This window comes from Chionomys nivalis, chromosome 5, assembly GCF_950005125.1.
Source record: "Chionomys nivalis chromosome 5, mChiNiv1.1, whole genome shotgun sequence".
Taxonomy (NCBI): domain Eukaryota; kingdom Metazoa; phylum Chordata; class Mammalia; order Rodentia; family Cricetidae; genus Chionomys; species Chionomys nivalis.
Window position 1 is genome coordinate 39,705,024 of NC_080090.1, and position 22,260 is coordinate 39,727,283.

At 43.8% G+C, this 22,260-nt stretch overlaps 2 protein-coding genes across 2 annotated transcripts in view; one reads left to right on the forward strand and one right to left on the reverse strand.

Moving 5' to 3' along the window:
• Positions 1–15,160, reverse strand: Dydc2 (DPY30 domain containing 2). The gene is made up of 5 exons (XM_057770524.1): positions 15,053–15,160; positions 11,583–11,657; positions 5,356–5,511; positions 4,902–5,024; positions 1–389 (listed from the first exon to the last, which is right to left on the reverse strand). The coding sequence occupies exons 3-5, from the start codon at positions 5,500–5,502 to the stop codon at positions 240–242; spliced, it is 420 nt and encodes a 139-aa protein (XP_057626507.1). The 5' UTR covers positions 5,503–5,511; positions 11,583–11,657; positions 15,053–15,160; the 3' UTR covers positions 1–239.
• Positions 6,106–22,260, forward strand: part of Dydc1 (DPY30 domain containing 1) — a 23,926-nt gene continuing 7,771 nt past the window's right edge. Inside the window, exons 1-3 of the mRNA XM_057770523.1 lie at positions 6,106–6,179; positions 17,805–17,974; positions 18,439–18,540. Coding sequence (XP_057626506.1) covers positions 17,828–17,974; positions 18,439–18,540 — 249 coding nt within the window. The 5' untranslated portion in view covers positions 6,106–6,179; positions 17,805–17,827. The remainder of the gene's footprint in view (positions 6,180–17,804; positions 17,975–18,438; positions 18,541–22,260) is intronic.

Genomic DNA, 22,260 nt, shown 5'->3' on the forward strand with positions numbered 1-22,260 from the left:
GCACTGACTGCAGAGCATAGCTAAAGTGAAGTATGGGAGAGGGGCAAGCTTCCACCCTGTAATGTGGGAGGAGAGGGCCTTATCAGTGTGATGCCTTATTGTATTTAATCTGTGGTCTGGGTTTATTTTTATCCAATAGCTAAAATGTCACGTGATTAAACGTATTCATGGTTAGCCAGCCTCCTCCTCAGACTCTTCAGTCTTAGCTGAGGTGAGAGGTCCTCTTGCCGGCCATTTTTTCAAGAGGTAAAAACCCGTTGAGGCGTTTCTGCAACCACCCTGGAGACACCTGGTGGAGATTCCTGCCTCCTGGTCTCCTCCTCAAGAGGGGAAATGTCTTTCTGCAGGCCTGGGGTCTTGTTTGAGGAAAGCGCGTCAGGGAGCAGATCCTAAAATAAAAGCACAAAGGAAAGAAGGTAGAGATTAAACATGGGAATTGCAAGAGCACACAAGTGCTGTTTTTATGCCAGGCACCAGCAGAGAACAAAGCTGAAATCAACCTACTGCAAAGAACCGTGAGATCAAACCTGCTGGGATCAAAGTGGTCCCTAGGGACTCAGCAGCCTGCAGGGATAAAACCTCATACAGTGTGCTCTAGAATCTCTGCAAAACATCAACCACAATGTTCTGCACACACACAGAGATTACTAATGAAGAACTAGAAGAACATGAGCCATTAACTTCAGAATGTCAAAGATGATGGGAATAGCAGACAGGGACTTAAAAAGTCATTTCATGTTTTCAAAATTGTATGGGAGAAACACAGATATAATAAGTAAAAATTAATGTAGGTAGTCAAGAAAATGGAAACAGAGGAACTCTGGAGTTGAAAGGTATATCTGCACTAAAAAAATCATAGAGGGATTGGGTCACAGAGATGACTCAAGCAATAGAGAACTTGCTGTGCAAGCAGGAAGACCTGTTTGGTTCCACAAAATGAAGTAAACAACAACAAACAAAACAAAACAAAAACGCATGATGGTGTGTGCTTGTAATCCCAGTGCTGGGGAAGCCAGTGCAGGCAGATCCCTGGGGCTCACTAGCCTGTCAGCCTAGCCTCAAAAAGCAAGATTGGGGCTAGACGGATGACTTAGTAGTTAAGAGAATTTGCTGCTCTTTCAGGGGACCTAGTTTTGGTTCCCAGTGCCTACATGGATGCTCACGACTATCTGTAACTCTAATTTCAGGGATCCAACACCCTCTTCTGGCCTTCATGTGTCCTGTATGCACATGGAACACATAAACACATTTATACAAACATTTATACTCATAAAATAAATATAAATAAACCTTAAAAAACAAAAACAAAAGACAAGATGGATGAACTCTGACTTACATATGAATATACACATACATAGCCACTTACACAAAAGATAGAGAAAATAATCATGAAAATTTCTAAATAGGGTGCTGGCCATGGCAGAAGAAAGGTTTAGACATGACAGAGAGCAGCAGAAATGATCCAATCTGAAGCTGAGAAAAAAGCTTCTAAGAATAAGTGACTTAATTATTTAATGCTCAACTCTAAAAGGGACACCTAAACCACCTCGTCCAAGGCAGCAGAGCGAGGAGAAAGAACGTAAGATCAGAAAGAAGGTGTGGAACATTGCAGAACACTGTCTCCTGGGCATAGTATGCCCAGAATAAAATGATGAGAGGGTGGAAGAGATGGCTTGGTGGATGAGGCACCAGTTCCAAGAGCAAGCTAACTAGGTAGACTGGCCATATCAGCAAGCTCTTGGTTCAACTGAGCATTCCTGCCTTGATGAATAAGGTGGAGAGCACAGCCTCAGGTTTCCACACTCATGTGTACACATGTGCAGGTGTAAACACGTACCACATACAAACATGTCCCACATACACATGAACACACACAAATCCAACACATGTAAAACCCAAAGAAACCCAAGTCCCTGTGATGTATGGGGTAATGCCTAAAAGTCTAACAACTTGGTTGCTGCAGTCCATGACTGAGGTAAGAACCCTTGGAACTGACGCTTGATGGGCTAATTCTACCAAGTCTTTGCATGGACACTCCAGAAGTCCATTCGACAGTGTGGACTGTTGAGAACATTAATTTAAGATGTGTTACATTCATTCATGCTGTGGAATATTTGTTTAGTGATGCAAAGATGTGTTATACTTCTCTGATTAAATAAAGTTAACCCAGGGTAAAAAGGTTGTCAGCATCTAGCTGACAGGAAATGGTAGGGAGGAACCATGTATAGCTAGGGTTCTTAAGTGGGGGCGGAACAGAAGGATGCTTCTACACCTCCTTGCCTCATCTTTTCAAATTTGAGTGGGACATTAACCTATTTCTACAAGCAACATCTTGAGAAACTCAAATACTCAGATCCATGCACAGAGAGTTTTAAGAGAGACAGTTGGAATGGCATCTCATGCCTTATATGAGAGCACTAGGAAAGTTGAGGCTGGAGGATTGCTATAAGTTTAGGGTCATCCTGGGCTACCTTGAGAGTTCCAGGCCAACCAGAGCCGAACAATAGGACCTTGTTTCAAAAATTTCAAAACCAAAACGAACACCTCCCAAACCCAGAAAAACATATGCAAACTAAACAAAAACAACCCAAAAGATAAGAAGGAAAAATGAAAGTACATGCAAGGCATCGAGTAAACCACAGGCCAGCTGAGCTAGTGCCAAACTTATCTTAGGCCTGTCTGAAGCCAACTTCCCCACTACCAGTGGCACAAAATGATCTGAAATTTCCATTAAATCATCCAGGAGCCAGAACTTGCGATTTGTCTTATTTGCTGCCTCTCCAGCTCCTTGCCTCATCTTTTCAAATTTGAGTTGGACATTAACCCACTCCTGAGTCAGGAGGCCAGGTGAGTGATCCATTCAGCATGATTCAGTCTCAGGTAGTCCTCATCCCTTCTAACAAAGGGAATCACTGTCCGTGACTATAGCTTGCCTACAAAGAGTTTCCAAAGGAAGGGTTTGCACAGTCCAGGCATCACTGGCTCTTCTTTCCCACTTTCCTTACAAGGGCCTCCTCTCACACTTGTGAAAACAATGGTTCACTTTTTGTCTATCTAATCTTAGCTAGAGTACAGAAACCTAAGTGAACACAAAGGACCAATTCACACTATTAGTGTAAAGGAAGCATTCTATACAATAACATGTATATAAAATATCTTACCTTCTGTCTTTTTATTTACAAAACAGTGTAGGCAAGTGATTAACATGGACAGCAAGTAGTGAGGACTTTGCTTAATGTGCCTCATCTCCTCCATCTCTGTTGCTCAAAGAATGAACCCTGGAGGGCAAATTCCTTTTCATGCATGTTTAACCTTTAATATTGCAAAACATGGCCAACTGCAAAGTTCAAGTCTCAGACCTACACAATGGGGCTACATGGAAATATATTGCAATATATTCAGCTGTGTTCACAGCTACTTTGGAGTGCATGGATTGGAGTCATGGGATTGTCAAAATGTACTATCAAAATAACTTCCCGATGGGTGTGGTTGGATTGTAATTCTTATAGCACTTGGGAGGCTAAGGCAAGAAGACTGAAGTAAGTTCCTAGGCACATAGTGAATCTCTCTTCTCTATCCTCTCTCTCTCTCCCTCTCTCTCTTCCTTTCCCTCTCTCTCTTCATTCTAAGGGATTGAACCCATCATTTGTACACACTAGCTGATTCTCTAATGATGTGGGATGCCCTTCTGCATATGTGTTTCATTTATTGGTTGATGAATAAAGCTGTTTTGACCAGTGGCTTAGCAGAGTACAACCAAGTGGGAAATCCAAACAGAGATATATATAGAGAGAGTAAGCAGAGGCAAGGAGACACCATGTAGCTGCCTAAGGGGAAAAACGCTGCAGGAACCTTACTGGTAGGCCACAGCTTTGTGGTGATACACAGATTAATAGAAATGGGTTAATTTAAGATGTAAGAGCTAGCTAGGAATATGCATAAGCTATTGGACAAACAGTGTTGTAATTAGTATAGTTTTTGTGTGATTATTCTGGTCTGGGAAGCCGGGAAAAGGACATGCAGTTTCTATTTACACTGAGTGATATGGTCTCAGCTCTTCTTTAGGATTTTTATTTGCCAATGCTGACCTTGAATTTAGCATGTATCTCAGGCTTCTAAATCTGGTGTGCCTTCCTTTCAATTTATTGACAAGACAGTCAGCCTTACAAATAAGCCTACTGGTTATGAGAGTACATTAGATTGTTGAATATCTTAGCATCAAATGTAAACAAGCTCAGTGTCTTCCAGGTTGGATTTGGGACAGCAAAGCCAGAACATGAACAGGACTTCACTAAGGACATTAAGGACATATTGATGATTAGGAAGACATCTAGTGTCAATTCCAGGTGAGAAAGTTCTCTAGCCAGGTATAAACTGGTGCAATCTTTAGGAGTTTGTAGAAAAGACGGTGGGAGACTAAAGTTCTGCTTGCGAAACCAAGGAAGACAGAGTTGCTTTCAACTGTTTGGAGTTGATAACTGAGGTTTGTATTCTATAGAGGGCACACTTGATGCTTGACACAGAAATAATCCTAATCTAAAGGTAAAATGCTAAGCAGATACTATATCTAATATATGCATTGAGAATTATATTTGGTTTCTGAAAAATATGGAATAATATAAAAGGGCTCCAAGAAATTTGAAATAAAAAATAAAAAACAATAAAATATTAAGTTTTGAAAGCCAGTCATATTAATGACACTTTTTGAAATCTAAAATAAACCTGTTTGTTTTACACTTCATTTTTCTATTGTCAAGTATGGACAAGCTGTCAGTGAAACTGGCTTATGCCTAACATGCAACTGTGAGGGAGAAGCAGGCCAAGGGTGGCCTTGGTGTGCTTTGTCCAGTGCTAGGTGCCTTCAGGATTCCTGGAGCCTCTGCCTCATTCTTCTCTCCTACCTGGTGACACTTTTCACACTTCTGTTGAGTCTGATATTCCTCTTGTTTCTGCATTTCGGTCATTTTCACTTCCTGGAGGCTTCTGTCATGCTCCTCTTTTAGCTGTAGCTCTTCTTGCTTCGCCTGGGGTAATATGACAGAGACAAATCAGGCCATATCCCTTAGACAGGAACCCTTCCTCACCTGAGATTGGCCTGGATCGCTACCAGGCTCAGTGAACTTCTCATTAGAAGGATTGATTAGCCAGTAACTTCAAACCCAACTCTACCATCCTTTGAGCTAGATTCCCTCCTTAACCTTCAGAGTCCTCATACATCAGAAGTAGCTGGGACTAAACAATCCTCACAAAGTGGATGAATCAAGAAATCTTGGCCAGCTCAGGACTCTGTCTTAGATTTCAAGCTGTTCGGAGCAAGCCACTCCCTCCCCAAGGAGGCCCAGTTCACAAACACACCTTTTCTTTAGCGTTAGTCACATCCCTATAGTGGTAAAGCCAATGAGCCAAGTACTCTATTGGGTCACTGGGCCGCACTCTTGCCACCTCTGCCAGTGCCTGGGTCAGGCTGTTTCCAAAGCTCTTCTTTAGGTAGGCAGTTTCCATGCTGGGGACCTGAGAAACATCAAATCAGATACTCTATGTCACAAATGTGATCTAACTTTTTAAATTGATCCGTTCGAGCTGGAGAGTTGGCTCAGAGGTTAAGAACACTGTCTGCTCTTCCAGGGGTACTGATTTCAATTCCCAGCAACCACATGGAGGCTCACAACCATCTATAGTGAGATCCGGTGCCCTCTTCTGGCATGCAGGGATACATGTAGTCAGAACACTATACATAATAAATAAAAAAATCTTAAAAAAAATGGATCCATTCTAACAAACACGAGGTATTTTTGGATCACACTTGTGGTAGTTTTCCATTACAGTGACCTATTATTTGAGATCATCAACTAAAGAAGGAAAGGGTTTTTTTTTTTTTTTTTTTTTTGGTTCTATGACCATTTGGTCCCATCACGCTGGGCCTATAATAAGGTCAAACATTGTAAGAGAAGGTGCACAGTGATGGAGGAAGGTCATTGGTTAAAAAATAAAGAAACTGCTTGGCCTTCATAGGTTAGAACATAGGTGGGTGGAGTAAACAGAACAGAATGCGGGGCGGAAGAGGAAGTGAGCTCAGATGCCATTTCCTCTCCTCTCTGGGGCAGACGCCATGCCCGTGTGCTCCAGAGCAGACGCGATGAAGCTCCGACCCAGGATGGACGTAGGCTAGAATCTTCCTGGTAAGTGCACCTCAAGGTGCTACACACATGAATAGAAATGGGCCAGGCAGTGTTTAAAAGAATATAGCTTGTGTGTTGTTATTTCGGGGCATAAGCTAGCTGGGTGGCGGGAAGCCATGCGGGAGCTGGGGCGCCGGAACTCAGCCCACCACAGCTCCCACTACAGCACAGTGGGTAAGAGTAGCTCACTTCAGGAAGAGGGGGAAGAAAGGAAGGAAAGAGAAAAAAAGGAAGAGAGAAACACACACTTCCACCCCACATACAAGGGAGAAGAGAGAGAGAGAGAGAGAGAGAGAGACAGAGAGAGAGAGAGAGAGAGAGAGAGAGAGAGGCTCCTTCCTAAGGGTGTGACCTTAATGACCTAACTGCCTTCTGAAGAGGGACACTAAAAGTGAAATCCCACACTAGCTCAGAGTCAAGTATAATAAAAGGTTATTTATTTAGAGGAAGACTCACAGATCAAATCCTCTGCTTGAACAGGGAACAGCAACTGAATCCAGGAGCCGGAAAAGAGAGGCCAGATGCACATTTTACAGCAGCATATATAGTATATGAGGCCACATCCAAGTGAGTGGGTAACTTAAAGGCTACTGGCTGCAGGAATTCCTACAGTATCCTTCCACTAGGCTCACCTCTTACAGACTCTAACATTTCCCAATATTGCCACAGCCCCACAAATAAGCCTTTAGCATAAGACTGTTTGGCAGATGTTTAAGATCTGAATCACAAAACTCTGCCCCTGGCTCCCAAAGGTGAGTACTTACCCAGCATAAAACATATATTCAGTATGTGATATATTCAGTTTATGATATATATTTAGTATGTGATAATATTCACTATGAGATATATATTTAGTATGTGATATATTCAGTTTATGATATACATTTAGTATGTGGTAATATTCAGTATGAGATATATATTCAGTATATGATATATATTCAGCGTATTATATATATTCAGTATATGATAAATATTCAGTGTATGATATATATTCAATATCTTCAAGAGTCCCTGAAGTCTTTTGCTGTTGATTTGGGTTCTGGTTTTGAGACAGGTTTTTGTAGTGTATCCCAAGCTGGCCTTGAACTTGTCATCCTTCCTCAGTCCTCTGAGTGATGGGACTACAAGAATGCACAACTGTGCCTGGCACTGAAGTCTTTAATAGTCCCAGAACTATTCAAAAGTCAAAGTCCCGAGTCTCCTGTGAGACTCGGTAAAATTCGAAGATGTGAGCCTCTGTGGAAAACCACAGAAGTGGGTCAAGGTGGCACATGTCTGCAGTCCTGGCCTTCATGAGGCTGAGGCAAGAGGATCAAGAATTAGATGTAGCAGAGGTTAATATAGGCTCCTAACTGGTCCAAGTGCTGAGAATAAGTGTCTATTGAGTGTTCAGCCCTAAATGGGACATCTGTATCAGTCCCCACCCCAGGGTTCAAGGACTATCATAGAAGAGGGATGGAAAGAGTATAAGAGCTAGAGGGTGGGAATGGGTGCTGTGACATGCTCTCTTCATTATATGACATGGCATAAACTCATTGCAGCTCTAGCTACCTATACAAGATCAAAGTAGTACAATCAGCCACCACTCCAACAAGAAGCACTAATTAGTCTCAGTGTATTAATTAAATAGTGAGAAGAGAGAAAAGAGAAAACAACTGCCTTGAAGGACCATCTGAAGAGTGGGAGGATGAATCTGGGCTGGATGTGATCAAATTGTATTGATTAGATATGCGAGATATCTTAGGAATAAATAAATAATATCCTATTAAAAAGGAAAAGAATTTGAAGCCAGGTTGAACAACATAATGGGACCCTGTCTCAAAAAATTTAAAGAGCAAGTTAGAAAGTCAGTAATACATATTTCTAAGAAACAGTGGAGCTGAAGGGTGAGGATGAAGACCTAAAATTCCAGTTACTTAGGAGTCTAGGGCAAAAGGGTTCAAGGCCTTCTGGGTGGCAGACCAAGTTCAAGTCCCTTGGCATCTTAGCTAGATAGACCCTGTTTCAAAATGAAGCATTCTTAGAGGGTTAGAGGTATAATTCCGTGGAAGAGTACTTGTCTAGCATACACAAAGCCCTGGGCTTAATTCTCAATACTACAAAAAGAGCAAGAGGAGGAGGAAGAGGGAAAGAGGGTAAAGATAGATGTAGTTGCCTGGGAAAACATTTCTATTCCTAAAGGATAAAATGGACAAAGGAGAAATATGACTTCAGCAAGATCAAAGCCCAGAAGGACAAACATTAAATGGTGTAACTCCAGGTCTACTAGCAGAGTAGCATTATATGGGCTGTAAGTGCTGGGTGCACTCTGCATACCTGGCTGGCAGCAGCTACACAGCCTCTCTCTCGGGCTAGCTCTGCTGTGCACATTTCTGGCATCTCTAACTTTCTGGGCCCTCCCTTGTGGCTTTGGGTTCACTACACAGCTTCAGATTCTGTCCACGCAGGAGCTGCCTGCAGGGATTCTGTCACACACTGCCTGATCTCCCAGGACTTCCTTTGGGATTTAAGTGGAAGCCTTCGTGACGCCACCGTTCATCTGTTCTGTGTGCCTGAAAGAACAGCAGGGCATGGCCAACGATAAAATCTGTCACTAGCATGAGCAGTAGTTGGGCCCACTTGGACCATAGATGCAGAAGTTTCTGAATGTCTGGATGGCTAAATACAGGGAAAGGAGCCTAGGGAAAGCAATTACCTGGGAATTTCTGAGCTCCCAGAATCCTCTAGGTCCTCTTGTCAATCAAGTCTTAAATATGTTATGGATAGGAACTTGTTGGCTCTTGAGATGCCCTCCAGGGATCTGTTCAACTCTGCTGATGTGAGGTACCCAATTATGTCTTCTCTTCCTTTGATGTGTATGTGTGTGTGTGTGTGTGTGTGTGTGGGTGGTGTAGTTGAGACAGGGTCTATGTAGACCAGGCCTCAAACACTTAGAGATCTACCTGCCTCAGCCTCTTGAGTACTATGATTAAAGACAAGCCTCATTGCATCCATGATGTAACTATCCTTGGCAATTATGTCCTCCTAGGAAGTGATCATAGAGATACTCCTTAAATTGCAAGTTTTTCAAATCCTCTACTCTGCTCTTTATTTCCACATTTCATGTTAAATCTGGTGAAAAGCAGCCAGCAATGCTTAGCCTGAATGCTGTACTGTCCAGCCAGGTTATTCTTACCTTTAATTTAGTCTCATGGAAAATCTCAGGGCATGGACCAACCACGGACAAGAGTTGGCCAGAATACAGCACAAAGGGCCTCTTGTTAGCTTTCAGTAGAATCCCCATCTCTCTCTGAATCTGCATGAGCCTCTCCTTACACTCCACATATGTCCTATGCTTCACATCCTTATTGTCAGGTCCAGAGGAAAGAAACTCCACTTCCCCAAAGGCAGAAGAGACAAACACCTATCTGTGGGGGTCTATTAGCATACCAAAGTGCATGCTGGCCTTCAGGCTCCCTCTGTATCCCAGGGGTCTATTGCACATTTCAAAGTTCACGCTAGCATCCTAGCTCTTCTCACTTCTTGCCCTATAATGATTTCCCCTAGCTCACTGGCTTCCCTCCCCCAAGTATTCATTCTTCTTGTAGCCTTGCTATTTTGTTTATGTGTTCTCTCTGTCTCCCTCCCCCTTTCTTTGTCTCTCCCCCACCCTACCTCTTTCCCTCTGTCTCTATGTTCCTGCTTCTCTCATGGTCAGGTCCAGTCCACTGGTCATTCTCTCTCTGCTCTGGCTATTCTCTCTCTTCCATCTACAAGAGATCTTCCTCTTCCTCTTCCACCATTCCATCAAGTGGTCATAGTGTCAGTTTACATACTTCTTGGTACTCTGGTCTTTGAGCTCTTGCCAGAATTGCCCGTCAAGTTCTGTGTATAGCAGTGTAGGCCTGTTTCTCCAAAATTTTCAAAATTCATTCCACAAATCCCAGAGATTTCTGAAGCACATCTTCAAGTAATCAAACCAAGGAGCCTGATTTCGTGATACCAATTTTCATATTAGTAAACTCTGTTACTAGAGCAAAATGCCTGAAGTAGTCAACTAAAAGGGGCAGGGTTTACTTTTGCCTATGGCTTTGATGTCTCAAGTCAGTCACTTGGCTTCATTGGTTTTGGGACTCTGGGAAGGCAGAGAGAGAACTTCAGGGTAGGGAACAACACATTAGAACAAAGCTGCTCCTCTTATGGAAGTAAGGAGAGAGGGAGGAAGGGGTGGGTCAGAATTCCACAGTTCCCTTCAGGGGTATGCCTCTGATGATGCACCTTCATCCTGTAGGCCCTACTCATTAATGATTCCTTCAGCCTCCAAACAGTGCTACATGTATAAAGTGACTACATGACTTCTCTATGGTATGACTAAGGGGAAGGCTTTTATTGGCGATATGAACGTGTGAACAGCCAGAGCTGGAAGAGCGGGAAGGGGGTAGGGGAGTGGGGGTTGGGGGCAAAGAATAAAGTAGAACATGGCCAGAAAACTGGACCTGACCAGATGAGAGAGAAGCAGGAACAGAGCAGGGGGAGGGGTATGGGGGGGACAGAGAGCATATCAAAAATAGCAGGATTTTAAGACGAACGTATAGCTGGGTGGAGGGAAGCCCATGAGTTGGAGGGAGTTGAGGGTTGGGAAGGAGGTGAGAAGAGCTACTTTGGAGCAGGTACCTGTGATACAGACGGGGACGGAGCAGGGAGAAGGCAGCACCCACTTTATGCCAATAGGCACTGCAGGTAGCTTCCCCTAGTGATACTGGAAATGTAGTGGGGGACCAGCTTTGGCTTCAAAAGTTCCTGAGGAATACTGGCTTTTATTTAGCTATCAGAAGTCCTCCTATGGTCCAAGTTGAGCTCATTTCTGGATATTTGGACTGCCTTTTGGAGTTTGGGGGAATTGCAAGCCTTTAGCATGTGGTTTTTGGGGGTCATTTAAGATCCAATCATAACACTACCTTTCTGAGAAGAACCATCCAAATCACACTTGCCAATAGCTGTTACAGTCACGTGGGCTTCTTTCCTAAGGCCTTCCAGTTGGAATATGTCAGACCATGAGTCCAGGTGGTTATCAGTCTTGAGAAGGCTTGGCCCTTGATTAGTGAAGGGGTGGGGTGAAAGTTTTTAACTAACTCACATATATTTGCCCCTAAGTGCAGAGAAACCTTGGGTAAAAGCAAGCTGTGCTATTGTGAGGTTGGAAGCTAGTCTATGACATAGACAGCAGAGGCAGGGAGCGAGAAGGAAGAAAGCGATGGGCCCTTCAAGTCACAGCTGACACACTCTCCCACAGCATCACTTCCAGCAGAGATGATGCTCAAGATTTCCTAATAGGTGTCAAGAGTGGCAGGTAATGCAGCCGGAGACCGAATGCCGCATTAGGAGCAACGGGGAACCAAAGCAGAGCCACAGCAGCGCAAACACCTGTACGAGGCCTGGTGTCTCCACTTGCAGCTGTGCGATCTTCAGCAAGTTGCTTGTTGTCAGGGTCTTGGTGTGCTTTGGAAAACAGAAACAGAATACATTCCTCATAATATTGAAAGGAAACATTGAGCTATTAACCACATGAAAGGCGCCTAGCCTGGCACACAGCAAGAATTTAATAAACACGAGCTATTATGGAACAAGACTGTCAATACAGCCTTCGCACCCAGTCTCCATATCCCCATTTTTTCTTTTAGCTTAAGTATGGATAAGTAGACTTGTTGGTATAGAAAACATTTATGGTCTACCCCTCACTACTATCATAGTCTGGGAAACGCAAACATCCTAGAGGCAGTGAGTCTCTGAGCATTGCATCTATTCATCTCTTTCTCCTTTAAAAACCGAGACAGAGTCTCACTATGTGTAGGCTAGCCTGCAGCTCCTTGAGTAGTTCAGGGTGGCCTTGACTTGTGCTTCTTCTGACTAACCTTTCCCACTGATGGATGAGAGGTGTGCTCTGCCATATCCAGCTTCAAATGGGAAAGAAATATTGTTCATTACTTCAGGACCAGAGATCTTTAGAGAAGAGGTTGGTGCCAGGGTTGGGGCAAAGAAAGTCTAACCAGTCAGAGGCAATCATTACACCAGAAAGTAAGAAAACTCTTATCAAATTAAATGTTTGTAGGTATGGGAGCCATCTGGAAGACTTATTCCAGTACTACATTCTTGCTCCTAACAATGCCCATAGTCTCAAATCTGGAACCTGTGAATGTTGCCTTATATGATAATGTTATGCTCAGATCACAGAGTCTCCTAAAAACCAACTAGGAGACTGAATCCTGTGTGTAAAAGCAAAGAGTCTTTGGTCTTATTCAAGTTGGAACTCAGACTCTCTGTGTGTCCAATGTATTGGTGTGATTGGAGAGCCCTGAACTCAGTTGGGCTGTTTTTTTTTTTTTTATAGCAGGGGTTGTGGTGAGGGATTTCTAAGGTTCAGGATCCGTGACTGGCTGGCATTTGTCTAGGGGTGTCCTGGTGAAAAGCTATGGGTTCATGCTGGCAGGTGATCCTATCTACAATGGTTGGATCATTAGAAGTTTCTTTTGGATGATCTGTTCCTGGGTGATGCCTGGGTGGTCTCAGTTTGTGTTCTTTCTTGGAACCAGTATTGCCTTAGGGTAAACTACAGACACTCAGGCCTCTACTGAGCTTGTCATAGCTGGATCCTAATAAGTACCAGGAGCTTTGCAGTAGTGATTAAGGATCTTGAGATAGTGCATTACACAAGCTGTCCAACTTAGTTACTTTTCTATTGATATGAAGAGACACCATGACCAAGACAACTCATAAAAGAAAACATTTAATTTGGGGGCTTTGTAGTTTCAGAGGGTGACCATTATCGGGGTGGGGAGAGTGGCAGCAGGCCGGAAGGCTTGGTACTGGAGCAGCAGCTAAGAGCTTACTTCTTATCTGTGTGTGTGTGTGTGTGTGTGTGTGTGAGAGAGAGAGAGAGAGAGAGAGAGAGAGACAGAGAGAGAGACAGAGAGAGAGACAGAGAGAGAGACAGAGAGACAGATTGGGCCTGCTGTAGGCTTTTGAAGCCTCAAAGGCCACCTCCAGTGACACACCTCCTCCAACAAGGCCAGACTTTCGAAACAGTTGCATCGACTGGGGACCAAGCATCCAAAGATATGAGCCTACTGCAACCGTGCTCACTGAAACCACCACATAGGCACAGCTGTAATTGCTAGGGTCATCATTAAGGCCAGACATGACAGATGGCCTGGTGACAAGACAGAGGAAAGAAACAACATAAGATTCAAGATCATGGGCCAATGTTAGCTTCTAGAGTCCAGAAGACAAGGAAATGAAACAGCCCTCTCTATACACACGTGTTTAAAGCCACTGAGTTTGGGGTAGGTGCAGAGGCTGGGAGATTGGGGTAGGTCATCCTCTCTTTGTGCCCGTGCAGATGAACAATCTTCCAACCCGGCTGCTCTGTGATCTGATGACAAATTGTTGATGGGCTTGTTGAAATGCAACTTCCATCATCTCAGATTCAAGATATATATATCTAGGTAAAATCTCCAATGCGATCCCTAGCCACTGATGCAGCCCTCTGTTATTGGAGACTCCTGGCATAGAATCATCAGCTGCATTCCCGGGACATCTCCATTCCTGGGTCATTGAGTGACTGACACACTGCTTAAAAGTGACAAGCCCTATCTATGAAGATGTTATCCCTGGTACTTGGCACACACTAAGTACTCAGTAAATATGTCTGAGGGTTCTCTTGCTTGGGGGTGAGGGGAGGGCAAAGGAAGGGCTCATACTTTGTTGAGCTTCTATCAATGAGCAGTGCCATGCACAGAAATTAGAAGATAACATAGAGAATCCCGCCCCCACCCAATGTGGGGAGAGTGGGGCAGCCTTGACAGTGCTATTCAGCGTAAAAATGATAGTCAGACCACTATCAAGGGAAGCCAAGGGAGGAACTTAATGCAAGAACATGAAGCAGAAACCATGAAGGGGATGCTGCTTACTGGTTTACTTCCCCTGCCTGACTCAGCTACCTTTCTTTCTTTCTTTCTTTCTTTCTTTCTTTCTTTCTTTCTTTCTTTCTTTCTTTCTTCTTCCTTCCTTCCTTCCTTCCTTCCTTCCTTCCTTCCTTCCTTTCCTTTCCTTTTCTTTCTTTTTTCTTTTTCTTTTTTTGGTTTTTCAAGACAGGGTTTCTCTGTAGCTTTGGTGACTGTCCTGGAACTAGCTCTTGTAGACCAGGCTGGCCTCGAACACAGAGATCCGCCTGCCTTTGCCTCCCGAGTGCTGGGATTAAAGGTGTGCACCACCACCGCCAGGCTTCCCAAGCCCACCCAGGGATAGGCACCACCTATAGTGGTCCTCCGACATAAATTAGCAATCGGGAAAATGCCTCACAGATATGCCCACAGATCAGTCTGATGGAGGCAATTCTTTATTTGAGAGTCCCTCTTCCCAGGTACGTCTAGGTTTGTGTCACACTAACAAAAGCTAGCAGAGTAACGGGAGAAAGCATAAGAGTGGAGCTGTGTCTCTGGGCATCCTGGAGCTGCCTGTGCTTGAGTTGGCTCTGAAAGGAATCTTAAAACTTCCAAGTCACCTAGCAACTGTGCCCCAGCGATCAAAGGTGCCTCCTCTGACTTTCAAAGACCTGTTGATTCTCAGGGATACTATCTAAGGATCCCTGGCCCTAAAGTCTCTGTCTCTGGGTTCCATCGTTCCTAGGAAAACCTGGTTCTCTCATTTGCACGTCCCTTCTCCCTGGCGCACGTTTCCAGTCCCTTCGTGAGCACCCCCCCCCACACACACACATACATCGTCCCCTGCAGGCGTTCCCATACAATTTCCCTTTGCCCCCACTGCCTCAGTCTGGATGGAACCTTAGCTCTACCCACAACCGTACACTCGTTGCCAGGCAACGGGACGCGACTCACTCGCTAGTGGCAGGGACCAGCGTCAGTTGCATTCACCAAGGAGGCTGGAGCGGTTTCCTTAGATCCGATCCTCTATTGTCTCTGCTGAAGTAATTCTCAAAATTACACTTTGCGCGAGTCTCGGGGATCTCACCCGGGGGCTGAGGGCGGGTTAGCTCTCTGGAAGGCGCCGGTGGGCCTGGGTGACTCTCTCTCTCTCCCTCTCTCTCTCTTCCTCTCTTCTGGCTCCTCCTCCTTTTTTCCTCCTCCCACTTCTCTGCCCTCTAACCAAACAACACAATAGGAAAACTAAGGTAAGTATCTAGGTTAGTGGTTGCCTGATTGAATTTTATTTACAGGTAAACTGGTTATGTTCTAGCTCAAATATAGTATAAGATAATTATTCATCGTGTTACTCTGAAACTCAAATTGAACTGAGTCTGCTGTAGTTTTTTTAAGTGTTGAATCCAGCGCTGCTGTCCAGGTCCCCTCTCTCCCGGGCCCTGGCAAAGGAACTCCTTCCATCCTTCCGTGGCTCACAGCAGCTGCTCCGGGCTGGAGGCAGTTATTTCTGTGAGAAGGACTTTCTTCTGTGGAGCTGGATACGCACTGATGTTCGTTGGGAAGCAACATTTCTTAGGGTAGAAGCGACGGCTATTATTTTCTCACGTAGACAGGAAATAGGTGTTACAGAGATGACACAGGGACCACATGCAAGCCCCACTGAGAATTCTAAGCAGCTGCCAGAAGTCCCAGATAGACCCTGGGCAACTCCTTAATTAATTTTCCCCTTGATGACCATTGTCTGGTTACCAGGTTCCATGTTTCTGGAGGTATCCCATGTTTTATGTAACTAAACTTCAAATGGCATTGAGATGTTCATGTGGTGGTTTTATCTCTGGAGGATTTCCCACTGAAGAAGCACAATGGAGTCCAGCCAGTTGCCATAATCCTTTTCTCTATGTGGTTAGGACACCAAGGGAAGTTGATAGATCAGCTCGTCAGTTCTTAGTGTGCACTTATGCACTTATGCGCACATACATACATTCCTTTGGTGGCAGAAGCAGTTTCTGTGCCACCCTGCATTGTGAGTCACTAGGGAACCACTCCCTATTCTAGAGAGCTTTTCCACTCTCATATATCATTACAAGATCCCACAGTATTGTATCTAATTGACCCTCTTCTTGGACATTCAGTTGGTACTCCAGTCTGACTACTGTAATGAGGGTGCAAACGCTGTGTTCACATGTTTCAGTCTTGAGATTGCACCTTTGACATGGGATTCAAGAACTGCAATGGTGAACATACTGTGATATTTCTAGATGTGACCAAATCACCCTCACCAATGTCAGTTTTACTCTCCCATCACTATTGCAGACCAGGTTGGTGTCTACAAGAGGCAAAATGCCTTTGTCCAGAGGCAAGTCTTGACACACTGGCACTCGGCACCCTGTCTCCTCTGGCTGCTAGAGTTCTTGCTTCTCTCTCTGTCTCTCTCTGTCTCTCTCTCTGTCTGTCTCTCTGTCTCTCTCTCTCTGTCTGTCTCTCTGTCTCTCTCTGTCTCTCTCTCTGCCTTGTGAATGTCACTGTTTCTTTGAGCTTAGCTCAAATATCAACTTATCACAGAAAGTTTTCTTGGCTTTTCTGGTTTGTCAGGGCCCCTGTTGTCTGCTCTAAAGAAAACATATTTCAGTTTTGATCTTGTATTTACTGATTCGTTATTAAAATTCATCTCCTCAACTCATCTCCATGCCATATGAGGTTGGAGATAGCCTTTAGGTCCAAATGCAGACACCTAACATATTTTTAATGAAGCAATATCAGTAGCCTGCCCACTGCGACATATATCCTCACCTCAGCTTCTGCGAACAACCCCAATAAACTCACCGGGTCACAGGTCTGAGCTTAGGTAGACTCATTTGTTTGGTCTGTTGTTGTCTATCTGCTTGTCTTTCCAGAGTAAATAGTTAACCCAGGGGAAGCCATGCAGCAGTCTCATATCTGAAGACTGGAAATCAGCTGGAAGGGGGCCCCTGGAAATCAGCTGGAAGGGGGCCCAAACTTGCTTATTTGCCACCATGGAGAGATAGTGGTGTTATCCCTGTGACCAAAATACTCCTTGGGAACTTAGAGGAGCTTGTCTCCTAGAAGACAGACAGACAGACAGACATAGGAGCATAGGATGCTCTCGTGCATTCTCTTTCTCTCCCAGGAACAAGAAGTAGGTGCAAACCCTGTTTTCATCTGCCAGCCCAGCCATCTGGGTTGTTTACCTAAGTTCTTTGAATCTGGCTCCCTAGCTGCCCATTGCCTGGGATGTTGTGGGTGTTAACTGGTACTAGCATAACTTGGCACAATGTGATGAACAATGCTAGTGTCTAGTTATGACTCTGGGACTAAATGAGAACCTTCAGGATGGAGAAGCTATTTTAGCTAGGACTTTGACAGCGTCCTTTTGTAGACCATTTGAAGTTTTCTGGGGCCAGCTTGCTTATGTCATCCTTAAGGAGAAGTACCCATGACCAGTGACAGGGTGGAATATTCAGGTAGCCTCCTTTGACTTTACTCTTTGTTTACTTTGGGACTGGGTTTTCTCTGTGTATTTCTGTGTATCCTGGAACTCACCTTGTAGCCCAGGCTGGCATTAAACTCAGAGATCTGCCTGCCTCCAGAGTCCAGGGATTATAGGCAAGGGCTACCACTGCTTAGCTTGACTTTACTCTTATCTACACCTACTCAAAACATTTTTTGGCTCTAATCAAAACTTTTGTAGACGGTTTTGTTTAGGAGTTAGAAATGGAGTCAACATATCTTCAGCAGTGCCTGGGGACATGCCTAACTCAAGGTCTCGCAGAAGTGGCAAGAGTTCGCCCAATGGATCCAATCGAATATTTAGCCTTGTGGATTTCTAAGTACAAGGACATTGTGACCTTGGAGCAGCAGGTAAATATGGGTCTCCTTTGATGGAATTAGAAGAACACAATAATTAGTTCATATTGTCTATATTTTTATGTTCAATCTTGTTTTTCTATTACAAAAATGTTTATTATCTAAAAACTTTGGGCAATATGTGAATGAATGTAGAGGGAAAGAAAACAGAAAGAAGGTTTCTGTTTTGATTTTAAATATTTTCAACTCAGTATTGGCTTTTTCTGACATGTTTGCTGTAGCTTGGTTTTCTTTTTCTACTTTTACTTTTTCTTTATATTCAACACACAATATCAATTGCACATTCTTTGTTTGGCTAAAGCATAAAACTCCCCCAAATTGTTGCATAGTTTCCAAATGAATAGAGCATGGCTTTCTTGACCCTTCTTCTGAAGCTGGTGGTAGGGGGGCTTCTAACATTGCATTGACCGATTGGTTTCTAATAAGCTGTGTGCTATTGCTTTTTCACCAATCGCTAGAGACAGAAAGATATGATTGATTTGGAGCATGAGAGACAATTAGCCCGGATGGAGCAGGAAATGATGGAGCGACTCAAAGCAGAGGAACTCTTGTTTCAGCAGGTGAGATAGGAGCTCCAATGTGACGGAAGTTAACAGCGGCACCCTTGGTGTGGTCAACCTGCATCCTGAAATACTCCCTGACTCTGGTCACTTAGACATTGCTCCCTAGTATCCCCATCCTTGTTTGGTGAAGAGGAAATACTATGAGGTAAAAAGGCCACCCAGATACTGTGTTGTTGTGGAAGCCAAGAGGACAACAGTCAACAGTAGCATTGCTCGTCGGTGCTCATTCAATGCTCAGAAAATCTCTCCAGGATTAGTGGTGAGAGTAGGTTGTAGTGGGTAGGAAGGGGGATGGCGAGTGAGATATTGCTTTCATGGAGTGTGTGAGGGGAAAGGAAATGGGTTTTATTTTGATTTAGGACCACATGGAACACAAGGAGTGGTGGTAGAAAAAATAGAAAAAATGGTCTAAAACCTTTTATCCACAGTATTAAGAGGAAATGGGTCTAGAAAACAAGTGAATGAGCCCTCCTTTGATTGGAGCTCAGAGAGAAAGCATAGGTGGCCTCGGTATAGGTGGGTGTATTGGCTTGTGACATGAAATGGAAAGCTGACTGTTTCTGTCTTCTTTATGAAGTAAGAATCAACCATGGCCACACATTTAAAAATCAAGGGATGATGTAGGAGGGATGGAAAGAATGATGAAGGTTTGAAATAATAACCCTAGGAAGATGGAAGGGTGGATTGATCAAGCTTTATGTGTTGAACATCTCTTAAAAAAAATCCAAAAATGTTTCTAAACATGAAACTTTTGCATGCTTTTGTGGTGTCAAGGAGTGGAAAATTCCACACTGTTAAGCTTGGCTTTCCATAAAAAGTACTAAAATATGGCATATCATTACTTTGTGTTAGAAGGTAAAATATAGCTGAATTTCATGTTTAGTCTTGGGCACCATACCTGAGGCATCTTATTACAGATTCATAAATATCTCAAAAATATGAGCTCTGAACCGCTTCCAGTCCTAAATCACCTGTATAGTATAGCATTTGAGACCAAGTATTCATAATAGTGCTGTCTGCTTGGACCTGCCCTTCTCTACAGAAGCAGGAATCGTCTGTCAGCTGCTCTCCTTCCCTGAGACCATGTGTTCACTCTGGGAATCTACTTCACTTTCTTTGACGCATTTCCTTCACCCTACTGGAAGAAAACTTAGTGACATTAGAAACTCAACATTTCCCTAACATGTTAGCCAGCAAAGCTAATCTACCTTGTGTTGAACCCAAAGCATTCCATTTGCAGGGGCTGTGAAATGTCGGATAACATTCTACAGGAGATGCTATGGCGAATTAAAGAAGTGGATTGGTGGGCAGACATAGATGGGAGAAAGAGAGTGGAACCAACAGAAAGGAAAGGGCTTAACAGGGAGTGGATTGGGAGGAGAAATAGCAGAGTGTTCTCTCTTGCTCCCTCAAGTGTTTGAGTTTGGAGGCTGAGGAGTCATTTCCCAACTCATCACTGATGGCTTCAGTGAGTAACTTCTGGGCACCTTGGGAACATCATATTCTAAACAAAAGCCAGAGAAAAAACTGAACATGGTGTTACATGCCTCTAATCCCCACACTGGGAAAGCAGACGCAGGAGAATCTTAAGTTCCAGGCCAGCCTGGGATACATAGTGAAACTCTGTCAAAAAATAAAATAAAACAAGCAAACAAAAATCAACAAAAGTTGAGAGAAAATACTCAAGGGCAGTTTGACTTGATTTCAGTTGACAACTGATATTGCTCCCAGTGTCAACAAATTGACCAGTGAATGAAAGAGAAAAAGAAAGAGAAAAGGAGGCCTTGACTAGGCCTAGGTATGGTTAAGGAGACGGTTTACAGGGAGAGCATAGCCAGAGGCAAGGATATCAGTGAGAGTCCAGAGTGAATGTGAACCTGATCGGGCCATAGGAGCAGAGGGAGGAGGGAAGAGCCAGGTGAGTAGAGGATAGACAAAAAAGGTCTTGGTAACCAAAATGTCTGGACTATATAGGGAAGGGCAGCTGAGGGAAGGCACCCCAGTCCTTGTGCTGGAAAAGTTTAGTATAGGAGGTGGGGTGTGCTAGTCATACCCTGTGACAGGAATGAACTGAGGGATGTGACAGGAATGAACTGAGGCATGCTGGGAGAAGTGGGCAGCCACATCTACTTTGATATGTTAGCCATTTGTCCCGAGTTGGAGACCTAATATCAAGCTTTCTCACTAAAGCCCAACAATCTAAAAAAAAAAAAAATGAAAAAACTAAGTTTGTAGGGGGATACTTTTCTTTGAGCATGTAGATCAACACTGTTCAAATTAACTCACGCTGGCAAATGTCATTCCTTGCTTTGAGAACAAACAAATTATTTAGATAACAGTTTTTGCAAGCTTGTTTTAATATCTGTGAGGAAATTGTACAATGATAAAAGGAATCAATCTTAAATATTCTATTTTTGACCTTTGCTTTCTTTTCAGAATTAAAATATTATTGTGAGAGTGCACGCCTGTGTGGTTTTCACAGGGGTGGGGAGCAGAGCATGTGCACACATGGCCCATGATGTGTGGAGGTCAGAGGGCAACTTTGTGGGGTTGATTCTCTTCTTCCCCTTTTACATGGGTTATGGGGACTGAACTCAGTTGGCAAGGCTCACTGGCAGTGCTTTTACCCACTTAGCTGTCTGATACCCTTGACCTTTGCTTTCAACCTGAGTTAAGATTATGGTGATGTGTGCATCATCTTCTTTTAGTGTGGTGTCGTAGCCATTATATACAACAAATCGAATTGTATTTTGTTATTGAGGCAAGAAAGCATTTCATGCCCCATTGTGTCTCTAAAGTGTGTCTATCAGCATCTGTGTTGTCTTCTTTTCTTATTGTTTGTTTCTTTGTGACAAGGTCTTATTATATTAGCCCAGATCAGCCACCAACTTCAGATCCTCCTGTCTTAAGTTCTTAAAAGCTGAGGTTACAAGTGTGTCATTACGTCCAGCCCCTTTGTTTGTGTAATGATATTAATATCTTAAATACCAAGCATAGCTTTATCACGACACTCCAAATACTTTGGTTGGGCAGTGTTGTTTGATCCTTAGTGCCACAATGGTGCCACATGTGACCTTTGTGATAACCGCTTCACTCTTTTGTTGCCAGTGAAAAGCAACCTTGGATGATTCACAATCGGATGAGCTGAGCTGCATTTCAACCAAACTTTATTTCCAGATCCTGGAGCTTGGATGCTATATCAATTTTCTTTATCATTATTCTTTTGATTTTATTTTCCGTCAAGCATTGTGAAATGCACATGGAACTCTTGGCTTCTGAGCTGCATCCAAACAGGAGCTGTGTCCCATTTGGTCCACAGGCTTTGCTGCTGACGTCTGTCCTAGCGTGACACGCGTGCTGCATTAGGACCAAGTACACTGTTAACTGAGAGTTGAGAGACTGTCTGGGCCATGGACTGGTTAGGTCTTTAGGCTGTCCACCTGGTAGGTGTGGAGTCTGAATCCACGTTGGATGCCAGATGAAGATGGACGCTTGAAAGAAATTCCACGCTAGCTCAGAATTGAGAATAATAGACGATTATTTATTTAGGGGTAGACTCACAAATCAGAATCCTCTGCTGGAACGGAGAACAGAAACTGAATCCCACAGCCGGAAAAGAGGGCAGAAGCATGCTTTACATAGGCATAAATAGTATGAGGCCACGCCCCAGTGGGCGGTTCACTTAAAGGCTATTGGCTGTTTGATTTCCTACAGCAG